The 12397-nt window shown below is 38.2% G+C and overlaps 1 protein-coding gene across 1 annotated transcript in view; it reads right to left on the bottom strand.

Annotated features, from left to right (window-relative positions):
* Positions 1 to 6246: 6246 nt before the first annotated feature.
* itchb (itchy E3 ubiquitin protein ligase b) overlaps positions 6247 to 12397 on the bottom strand; it is a 45869-nt gene continuing 39718 nt past the window's right edge. Inside the window, exon 24 of the mRNA XM_062052370.1 lies at positions 6247 to 10146. Coding sequence (XP_061908354.1) covers positions 10047 to 10146 — 100 coding nt within the window. The 3' untranslated portion in view covers positions 6247 to 10046. The remainder of the gene's footprint in view (positions 10147 to 12397) is intronic.

Here is a 12397-nt window from a genome sequence, read left to right as displayed (position 1 = left end):
TTGTCCACACCTTTAAGTCAGGACTTTGGTAAGGCCATTCTAAAACCTTCATTCTAGCCCGATTTAGCCATTCCTTTACCACTTTTGAGGTGTGTTTGGGGTCATTGTCCTGTTGGAACACCCAACTGCGCCCAAGACCCAACCTCCGGGCTGATGATTTTAGCTTGTCCTGAACAATTTGGAGCTAATCCTCCTTTTTCATTGTCCCATTTACTCCCTGTAAAGCAGCAGTTCCATTGGCTGCAAAACAGGCCCAGAGCATAATACTACCACCACCATGCTTGACGGCAGGCATGGTGTTCCTGGGATTAAAGGCCTCACCTTTTCTCCTCCAAACATATTGCTGGGTATTGTGGCCAAACAGCTCTATTTGTGTTTCATCTGACCACAGAACTTTCCTCCAGAAGGTCGTATCTTTGTCCGTGTGATGTCAGATGAACCCTAACACTTGTGTTGATCGATGGCTGGCCTGCTGAAGGCGTCAAAAATCAAATGTGTCCTGTCGACTTCATCCCAGGTTAGTTTCGGCACTGCCGGTGAGACGTTCAACTTCCTCAATTCAGAAGGAAACGCCTCTGATTGGCTCACCTTCGTCACTAACTCCCGCCCTCTCACGTATTCAAGAACTGTGATTGGATATATTCTCAACTTGTCCCGCCCATTTACATGGCACCATTAAATATGATTGGATTGTGTTTCAAAGAATTTGGTAACAGTAGAAGAGAAAGTCAAATACAAATACAAAAATAGACAGAATAGAAATGAAGACTTATCTGGGAACGCCTCGGGATCCCCCGGGAGGAGCTGGACGAAGTGGCTGGGGAGGGGTAAGTCTGGGCTTCTCTGCATAGGCTGCTGCCCCCGCGACCCCACCTCGGATAAGAAAATGGATGGATGGAATAGACATTGAAAGAGTAAATGAAACCACATTTCTAGGTATAATGATTGATGATAAATTGAAGTGGAAATCTCATGTAAAAAATATAGTAGCAAGAAACACGTCAATAATGAATAAAGAAAAACATGTTCTATATCAGGGGTCACCAACGCGGTGCCCGCGGGCACCAGGTAGCCCGTAAGGACCAAATGAGTCGCCCGCCGGCCTGTTCTAAAAATAGCTGAAATAGCAGCACTTACCAGTGAGCTGCCTCTATTTTTTAAATGTTATTTATTTACTAGCAAGCTGGTCTCGCTTTGCCCGACATTTTTGATTCTAAGAGAGACAAAACTCAAATAGAATTTGAAAATCCAAGAAAATATTTTAAAGACTTGGTCTTCACTTGTTTAAATTCATTAATTTTTTTACTTTGCTTCTTATAACTTTCAGAAAGACAATTTTAGAGAAAAAATACAACCTTAAAAATGATTTTAGGATTTTTAAACACATATACCTTTTTACCTTTTAAATTCCTTCCTCTTCTTTCCTGACAATTTAAATCAATGTTCAAGTATTTTTTTTTTTTTATTGTAAAGAATAATACATAAATTTTAATTTAATTCTTGATTTTAGCTTCTGTTTTTTCGACGAAGAATATTTGTGAAATATTTCTTCAAACTTATGATGATTAAAATTCAAATAAATTATTCTGTCAAATCTAGAAAATCTGTAGAATCAAATTTAAATCTTATTTCAAAGTCTTTTGAATTTCTTTTAAAATTTTTGTTCTGGAAATTCTAGAAGAAACAATTTGTCTTTGTTAGAAATATAGCTTGGTCCAATTTGTTATATATTCTAACAAAGTGTAAATTGGATTTTAACCTATTTAAAACATGTCATCAAAATTCTAAAATTAATCTTAATCAGGAAAAATTACAAATGATGTTCCATAAATAATTTTTTTAAGTGTTTCTCTTCTTTTTTTCGGTTGAATTTTGAATTTTAAAGAGTCGAAATTGAAGATTAACTATGTTTCCAAATTTAATTGTCATTTTTTTCGTGTTTTCTCCTCTTTTAAACCGTTCAATTAAGTGTAAATATCATTAATTATTAATAATAACATAGAGTTAAAGGTAAATTGAGCAAATTGGCTATTTCTGGCAATTTATTTAAGTGTGTATCAAACTGGTAGCCCTTCGCATTAATCACTACCCAAGAAGTAGCTCTTGCTTTCAAAAAGGTTGGTGAACCCTGTTCTAGACCAAAAATCACTTCATATTCTCTACTGCTCACTAGTGTTACATATCTGAGTTATTGTGTAGAAATATGGGAAATAACTACAAAAGTACACTTCATTCATTAACGACGTTACAAAAACGATCAATTAGCATAATGTTGGATTGCATCAGCTCTGCTCTTTTAATGTCCTTTGATGTTTCCCTCTTACACACATGTTTGTGTGTGCTATGGCTATGAGGTTGTTTTTCCTTGGCCTCAGTCTGGACCCCGTCTCCAGGGGCCCAAGCTTAGACTGAATATTTGTTTTTCTCCCCCTCCCCAGCGTTGACCTGGTTCTCACCTTTTTTTGTAAGGGGCACCGTCAGCGATCCTGTTCTGTCTCCCTGTAATGTTTGATCCTGTTCTGTCTCCCTGTAATGTTTGATCCTGTTTTGTCTCCCTGTAATGTTTGTCTGATCGTGAATGGGATTGTGCTGAAAATCTTAATTTCCCCTCGGGGAGTAATAAAGTATTTCTGATTTAGAGAACATACAAACACTTTATTTATTAAATCGAAAATACTGAAAATTCCACCACATAGTGAATTTGCAAACAGCTAAAATTATACACAAAGCAAACTATAATCTGAATATACAACAATTCTTCTCAACAAAAGAGGAGATATATAATCTTAGAGAAAAATGTAATTTAAAACATTTGTATGCACGTACAACACTTAAGACCTTCAGTATATCAGTATGTGGAATTAAATGATGGAATGGATGAAGCAAAGCAATCAAACAATGTACTAATATGATCCACTTCAAGAAACTCTTCAAACTTAAAGTGTTTACAAAGTATAAAGAAAATGAACCATGATGAACATTCTGAATTTATCTCATCCATCCCTTCTTTCATTCTCTAAATAATCTTACTCATCTCACCATATGAAATGTAACTTACTTCACCAATTATTTATTTTTATTGTGATTACTTATGGAGTATATTGGGAATAAATTCAGAACAGGAAGTGAACAAAAGTTTTAGCAATTGTTATGTAAAGAAAAGGGGTAGGATTAAATAAGCTCTGCTTCTTCCTACTCCTTTTCCAACATGTTGAATAGAGAAACTGGAAATTGTGATGCATCATGTTGTATGCTCGCATGTTCCAACAACTTCTAGTCTTATTTTTAATTGGTCAACACTGGTTTAGTGAGGGAGGATGACGTCATACGATTCCCTCTTTTAGCGGATTTCTGCGTTACCGTGGATCATTTTGTCAGCTTGTAATATATACGTTTTGTGAGTGTTTTGAAAATGTACTTTCTCAACTTCATACATTTGGCTTTGACGGGGCAAGACATGAATCCTCTTGGCCCTACGTCCTACATGTCAAAGTCAAGGCCCGCGGGTCATATCCTGCCCGCGAATGAATGATCTATGGTATTTTGTTGTTTTGCACGCACCAATACGCCATCAGTGTTGGTGCTAGGAATTTTCAAAATGGGGTCCCACAGTACATATTTGGTGTCCCACTTTTATGTAAGCGTTTTGAAAATAAATGATAAATGTATGCATGATCCTGTTATATCTCACATTCTATATTGTGTTTTGGAAAAAGACTTAATTCATTAAAAAAAAAAATACAAAACACATTTTTATGCATATGTTAATGTATTCAGTTGTAAACATTCATTCACTTTCTTCTGTCCTTCACGGATCTAAACTTTACTTTTTTCTATATTTTTATTGGAATATTTTCGAAATGTCTTTTTTTTTTTTTTTTTGCCAAAGTAAGACAAAGAAAACAATCTAAAGATTATATATATGTATAACACATGGCACACTGACAAAGCTTAACCTATTAATACTATAACAATCTACAAGGTTAATGTAGGTTGCTTCTCTTTCTTCCCCTCCATTTTTCTGCATTCTTTCGTATCTCAAGCTATCATTACGTATATGTATTGTTGCATTTGAACAATTGTATTGTTGATAAAAAAGGTAAAGTATTGGCATTGTTTATTATCAATAGCGCTATTTCTATTGGTATTTATATTGCTTCATTTTTAATGTAATAATGCTCATTGTCCTTTCTGTATTATTTTTTTCACTAACTGCTTATTTGCTATTACTTTTACCATCATATTTGTACATGTAGTATTTGCTGATGTTGCTCTGTTGTTGTTGTTGTGGTGTTTGCTGTTGTTGTTTTTGTCTCTCTGTCTAATCCCCCTCTTGTCCCCACAATTCCCCCCCCTGTCTTCCTTTTTTTTCTCTTTCTATCCCCTCCTGCTCCGGCCCGGCTGCACCAAATGATAATATAAATACATTTAATAAAGTCAAATACAAATAAGGCAACAAGAGAAGTATCCTACACTTCTCTTTTGTAAAGTAAATGTGAACAGCCGATATGGGCATCTACATCTACTATATGATTTGCCTGAGAAGCTGGGCAGGACATTATTAAAAAAAAAAAAAAAAAAAAAAATTTTTTAAAATCTAAAGTTGTCTTTTTAAAATTTTTTTTTAAAAGGCCTACTGAAATGAAATTTTCTTACCGGTATTTAAACGGGGATAGCAGATCCATTCTATGTGTCATACTTGATCATTTCGCGATATTGCCATATTTTTGCTGAAAGGATTTAGTAGAGAACATCGACGATAAAGTTCGCAACTTTTGGTCGCTGATAAAAAAAAGCCTTGCCTGTACTGGAAGTAGCGTGACGTCACAGGTCGAAAGGCTCCTCACATTTCCCCATTGTTTATTTACACCAGCAGCGAGAGCGACGATTACCCCATTAATTTGAGCGAGGATGAAAAATTCGTGGACGAGGAACATGAGAGTGAAGGATTAGAGTGCAGTGCAGGACGTATCTTTTTTCGCTCTGACCGTAACTTAGGTACAAGCTGGCTCATTGGATTCCACACTCTCTCCTTTTTCTATTGTGGATCACGGATTTCTATTTTAAACCACCTCGGATACTATATCCTCTTGAAAATGAGAGTCGAGAACGCGAAATGGACATTCACAGTGACTTTTATCTCCACGACAATACATCGGTGAAGCTCTTTAGCTACGGAGCTAACGTGATAGCATCGTGCTTAGCTGCAGATAGAAACAGAAGAAATAAGCCCGACTGGAAGGATAGACAGAAGATAAACATTCCTACCAAAACCTGGACCTGTAACCACACAGTTGATGCTTTCCAGCCTGGCGAAGCCTAGCAATGCTGTTGCTAACGACGCCATTGAAGCTAACTTAGCTACGGGACCTCGACAGAGCTATGCTAAAAACATTAGCTATCCACCTACGCCAGCCAGCCCTCATCTGCTCATCAACACCCGTGCTCACCTGCGTTCCAGCGATCGACGGCGCGACGAAGGACTTCACCACGATGATTGGTGCGGTCGGCGGCCCGAAGACGGAGGAAGTCAAGGTGAGGACAGCGGCGGGCGTTGTAGCTTTCGACGATACCCTGGCCGCCATCAGTCGGGAAGAAACATATTTCCCCAAAGTTACGTACGTGACATGCACATAGCGCCACGCACGTACGGGCAAGCGATCAAATGTTTGGAAGCCAAAGCTGTACTCACGGTAGCGCGTCTGCTATCCATCTCAAAGTCCTCCTGGTTGTGTTGCTGCAGCCAGCCGCTAATACACCGATCCCACCTACAGCTTTCTTCTTTGCAGTCTCCATTGTTAATTGAACAAATTGCAAAAGATTCACCAACACAGATGTTCAGAATACTGTGAATTTTGCGATGAAAACAGAGCTGTTTGTATTGGGATCCCAATACTTCCGCTTCGTGCATACGTCATCATACATAGACGTTTTCAACCGGAAGTGTGGCGGGAAATTTAAAATGTCACTTTATAAGTTAACCTGGCCGTATTGGCATGTGTTGCAATGTTAAGATTTCATCATTGATATATAAACTATCAGACTGTGTGGTCGCTAGTAGTGGCTTTCAGTAGGCCTTTAATGCCATGATTTTAATAGTCCAGCACGTGTGTGTACAGATTTTCCTCCATGCGGCCCCTGAGCTGAAATGAGTTTGACACCCCTGCCCCACGTAAAGCCTGCCCCGAAAGTGCTAAAATGGATACAAAAGAATCCAAGAAATGTGAAAAAAAAAACAAGACACACTAAGGTTTGATTTAATTTATTAAGGTGACCATTTCATAGATAGTTTTTTTCCCCACATACTTCATGTACATCAGAAATTAGAAAGGGTGAAGGAAAAAATATAGTGATACCATAAACCTCTTATTAAAACCCTTTACAAAAGGAAAAAACAAACATGTAATTAATGTTTTTAATTGTATTTACAAGTAGTTTTTTGTGTGGAGGAGGAGAGTGACAGTTTTACATGCAGGTCTTGAAAGGTCCTGCATGTAAAATAAGCAGGAGGTTGTTTTGTGGGTTTTAATTTGCTAACTTCTAAATGGTTAGAAAATGAATGAACGAGATATACAATACTCTATTAGGAGTTAAAGGGGCCATATCCTGCTCATTAGATGGGCTTTTAATAAAACACTCCATCAATCTCTTATTGTGTACGGGGGTAAATCTGCATTTTTCTCCTCTTGGCTGACATGCTGGAGCTGTGACCACGATTATACTCTGGTCCGACCGCCACTCCCAGGCACCGAGACACACGCCCCCCTTAACTGGTTATGTGATAATCGTTATCAATAAGGAAGAATTGGATATAATTAGATGAAAATTGGAGATCTGGTGTCAGACTGGGCTTTGTTTACGAAACAGCTGTCCGTTAAGAGACCCTCAGGTAGGTCTTAATTAACCTCCACCAAAAACATCTCTTTTGTCTTGATCCTGTTATAGCTCATCTTGCAACAACGACCTGGACGTCGCTGTTGTTCACTACTACTACTACTCAGGAAGCTATTGACAGCTAGTCAACAAGAGTTGAGGAACACACTGCCCCCGGTGTTCTGGCACAGAATTGCAAGTCATGCGTTCAGCCCCCGCAGATGAGCCATAATAGAATCAAAAGGCTGGCCTACGCTGTAGCATATTGAAGCTTTTACATTTTTGTTTTTTTTGGGGAGTGCACATCAAGTTTAAATGAGTGTTTGAGGGGGGCATAATGAAGTCTTAAGATACACATTTCTTATGTCTAAAAAACATGTTTTGGCTGACGCTGTCCAAAAGAGCGCTCGTTGATTACCAGGTGACACCCAGCAAGTTGTGACGTGTGAAATGTGAGATTCCGTGGGAAACCTCTCAAAGTTGTTGCACCCGAATGTTTACCAGATTTCGGAGTGGCATAAAAATGACCCCAGCGCTCAACCTGTAGCAACTGTAGAATAGGACCCCTTTAGCAACAAAAGGCAAGGTTCATGAATATTACTACTATTATTTTCTACGTTATCTTCCACTCGCTGTGTAATTAACGCCTTGTCAAAAACACTACCAGTGTTTTATTTATGAATCAGAATCACGAGCAACACCACATTTGGTTTCGGTTTCCTGCATCAAATGAAGAATCTTCAAAAACGAAGACGCCGCTGCTTATTATTGTTTGCTCACGCTTATTTTACCCAGTTGCTGCAGTAATAAAGCATCGAGGATGTAACACTTTTAATTCACTAAAGCTTCTGGGGTGACGGGGGCAGCTAGAGGGAACAGTTAAAACACTATGTCAAAGGATCTAGCTAAGAAAAACAGTCTCAAAACGTTATTTGGTTCGACTTTTTTGGTGTTTTTCCCCGCAAAATACATGAATATACCTAATTGCCATCTTGGAATACTTGTCATCCCCTAAGAGGACGCCGTCAGGGTCATTTATTTGACAAAAACCAACAGCAGAAACATGAGAAGGTGGTACTAGTAATTCCTCACTCAGGTGATGGCTAACCTTCATTCACTGCGGTTCTATAAAACTAGAACTCGTTTTCAGTGCAGACATTGCCATTTTCCCCACCGTCTAACAGCAAAATACTGCAGGAAGCAACGAGCCAGGGCTGCTTCTCATTGGCACACCTCCCCAATGTGTGCGTGAAGCACCACAAGTTGGTTCTTATATGTCATTATTTTTGCTTCTTGAATGGAAACTGCACTTTTTGGGGGAATTTTGCCTATCATTCACAATTCCAATGCAAGACAAGAACACATCTTTTTTTTTTTTTGCATTCAAATTTGTAAAATACAAAGAAGCTAATGAAAGTCATCTATTGCGCCCATTAAAAACATCCCCAAAAAAATGCTAACAAGACTCCATTTATATTTTGTGATCGGAATATAAAGCGAGCGTTAGCGATATTGTTGTCACCAGCGCTAACGCAAAGGAACTACTTTTAGCGGCGCCGCGATCACAGGGAGGAAACTGGCTTATGCAGCTATTGACACACTGAGCTGCTGCATTGCCGCTGAGCTGGTGAAAGTTAATTCTCGATTATAAATCATGCCTCTCACTTGTATAGTAGAAGGTGGTGGCCTTAAACCGAGAAATTGGTCAACTTTGACATTCAACTTAGACCCGGAGATGTCGAGAAAGACACGAAAATACTTTTTTTTTTTTACTTGCATGATTAATTCTCTATTTAAACGTGAAGATATAAACATCTCATGAATTGGCACCCCGGTGAGAGCCGACATTGTACAGTAAGTGATTGTTTTATTATGTCTGTAGTTTGTATTTCTTCTTTAGCATTGGTTCTTTAGCGGTGTATCGGCTTATCACTCAGCTTCTAAAACTTGTCGGTCATCCTCCTTATATTCGGATCAAAAATACAAAGTTTTGCATCATTAATTGTTCCAAAGTAGTCGTGGTTGGCGCTCATGAAGTCTGCCATGATTAGCAGTGTTGTTGAAGGAAATAGCGAACGCTGTGATGCGTCTGTGAAATTAATGCGCCAATTTATGCTTAAAATTAGCAAAATATGTACATATTACGTTATTATGAATGTGCCTGTTGCTATATTACATACAAACTCAGCGTGTATATACATTGACGGAGGCTTTTAGATGTTTTTAGAACGCTTATTAGGCGGAATACAGCAAATCCCAATACCTCCATGTCAGCGGACTCTTGCTAGCGTTTATTTACAAGTTAGAATACATTAAAAAAGAGAGAAAACATTTGTTTTTCTCACTTAAAGATTGTGAATGATAGACAAAATTCCCAAAAGAAGTGCAGTTCACCTTTGAAAGTATTTCAAAAGTCTTGTTAGCGGGACAGGAGCTACACAGGTGAGAGAGGAGGAGACAATCGTTGTGGTGGATGTTGCTTTGTTAAGGGTGCACTCACACTGCTCTACACGTCATCGCTTCATCATACAAGCCATATTGCAAATTGCCCGACCCTGCTTGCTTTGAGTGGTTCTATGGTGCGAGGAGGCTGTTATCGTCCATAACTGGAGGGAGGAGGGAGCACAAGACAAATCTATTTACGTGCATCTGCCAGTGGACTTTCAAGTCTTTCTATGATGCAAGGTGGCGATAGTCATTAATAACTAGCAGAAGGAGCGATTTCATTGATTAGTATACACGCCCAGGTTAGGCTCTCTTGCATGAGCAGACAAGCCCAGGTGCACCTTTTTCAAGCGTGCCGAGACCAACAAACGGTTGCCTAAAAAGTGTGAGTGCACCCTAAGAGCCAACACAATACAATCAGCGTCACTGTTGGCGACCCGCTTTTAACCTAGCGATGAATATTTGGACTAATGCAAAGCAAGACACAATTGCTGCCCTCCAGTGGTGATTCTTTAACCTCACTGATGATCTCAGGGGGATTTGGCAAATGCTACCATGCCTAAATTGGCGCTCATTCTGAGGTACGGGATCAATGGTGGTAGATTTTGGTTCCGACGAAGGCTAGCGATCGGAAAGGTTTTCCTTTGGGATGGATGCAAGAAACACACAAGAGTCCCATTGTGGTCTTGATCCCTGTGTACCTGCCTCTTGAGGCTGCTTTCAAAACATCACTCCTGTCCGAAGCCTTCCGTCTCCTCGATGGCGAACATCAGCTTCTCTTTCAGCTGCTCGTAGCTCTTGTAGGGCGGCAGGTCTAATCTGTTGAAACTGTAGCAAAGTTTAGAACCAGGATGTAAGTAAACATGTGATCCATTTACACTGCAAAAACTGAAACCTAAGTAAGATGAAATATCTCAAATAAGGGTGATATTTGCTTATTTGCTGTCTGATAAGATCATTCTTCTCACTAAGCAGATTTTATGTTAGAGTGTTTTACTTGTTTTGGTCCTAAATGATCTCAGTAAGATATTACAGCTTGTTGCTGAGATTTGATGAGCTATATTGAGTAAAACATGCTTGAAACTAGAATATCAACTGTTGCAAAGCTGTGTCATCAACACTCACAAGTAGAAAACTACTTTTTTAAAGTAATCATTTCTTATTTCAAGCATGAAATAAAATAATCATGACTTTGACACAATTGTGTCTCATAATTAAAACAGATGACAGCCAAATGGACTTTGCGGTTTTATTTTCAATGAAACAAGAGAAAATAGGTACTCATATAGTAGTACAGTTGGCACAGTACAGTAAACTGACAGTTAATATTTAAACATTTAACATGTGACATTTCTAACAATTTTGGACAGAAATAGTTCATGCACATTCAGATAAATTCTTCCAAATTACAATTAATAACATATTGGCCGGGGGCCGTGCTGTATATATGCGCACGAATTGATTGAAAGAGCACGCACTTTGCGTGATGATGTCATGTTATCCATGGAAAAATGCATTTTTAGACAATATGATTTGCCTGAGCGGCTAGGAGACCGAGAGTAACAAGCGGTCGCCTTGTTGCCTTTCCATTAAGAACAATAAATTTGTTTTTAGTATAAGTTTGCTGGTTTCAAGAAATGTAAAGCCGAGCGCATATCATTATGTCAAGATAATGGCACTAGCATTTACTTCATTTAAGAATATTTATCAACATATTGAGAAAAAAAGGCTCTTTTTTTTCTATCAAGAAAAGTGCACTTGTTATTAGTGAGAATATACTTATTTTAAGCTATTTTGGGTTCATTGAAGTTAGCTAATTTGACTAGTTTTGGAAAGTTGATAAGCCAAATGTTCTTGTTCTATTGGCAGATACTTTTGCTTAGTTCAAATAAAATACCCCTATTTTTTTTTCCTTGTTTTTGAACACTGACTTTTTGCAGTGTATAGCAATTATTATCCACCATGTTTATATTGAGACTATTAGACGAGTGTACCACAATGCTACACTGCAACAACTTAATTCCTGTTCGATGGTTATCGCCACATTTTGTACGCTGGGGGAGAGGAACATAATGATTAAACCAATGCATTCTTCTGTAGATTCATTTCAAGCTTGCTTTCTCAAGAAGTCCATGCGGGCGTCCATTATGGCACAACTACTCCAGGCATCATTAAACTTATCAATAAAATACTAGCAAAACAAATTCAGAACATTCAGAAAGAGATGATCATATGCTGTTTGTTGATCAACGACAATCAACTAATTGATTTGCTCATATTTGTAAAAGAAAATGGAACATTTATTTAAAGCGCCCAATCCTGGTGTGGCTTCAAAGAAAGCCATAGAAAAAGCAAGTGGTAAATATAAGGAAAGAGATTATTCTAGATTGTACCTAATGTTATACTGGTTTTATTGATTATTGACTATGGGACAAGCAGTAGAAAATGAATGGATGGTACTTTTTCGTCACTTATTGTTGTTTATTATATTTTATTTTAGCAAAAATATACACTACTGTTCAAAAGTTTGGGGTCACCCAAACAATTTTGTGGAATAGCCTTCATTTTTAAGAACAAGAATAGACTGTCGAGTTTCAGATGAAAGTTCTCTTTCTCTGGCCATTTTGAGCGTTTAATTGACCCCACAAATGTGATGCTCCAGAAACTCAATCTGCTCAAAGGAAGGTCAGTTTTGTAGCTTCTGTAAGGAGCTAAAGTGTTTTCAGATGTGTGAACATGATTGCACAAGGGTTTTCTAATCATCAATTAGCCTTCTGAGCCAATGAGCAAACACATTGTACCATTAGAACACTGGAGTGATAGTTGCTGGAAATGGGCCTCTACACACCTATGTAGATATTGCACCAAAAAGCAGACATTTGCAGCTAGAATAGTCATTTACCACATTAGCAATGTTTAGAGTGTATTTCTTTCAAGTTAAGACTAGTTTAAAGTTATCTTCATTGAAAAGTACAGTGCTTTTCCTTCAAAAATAAGGACATTTCAATGTGACCCCAAACTTTTGAACGGTAGTGTATATATATTTTTATATTGCTCTTTTTATCTTTGGTATGAACAT

The sequence above is a fragment of the Entelurus aequoreus genome, linkage group LG07 (assembly GCF_033978785.1).
Source record: "Entelurus aequoreus isolate RoL-2023_Sb linkage group LG07, RoL_Eaeq_v1.1, whole genome shotgun sequence".
Taxonomy (NCBI): domain Eukaryota; kingdom Metazoa; phylum Chordata; class Actinopteri; order Syngnathiformes; family Syngnathidae; genus Entelurus; species Entelurus aequoreus.
Note: the sequence above shows the minus strand (reverse complement) of the source record. Positions and strands in the feature narration are given on the sequence as shown.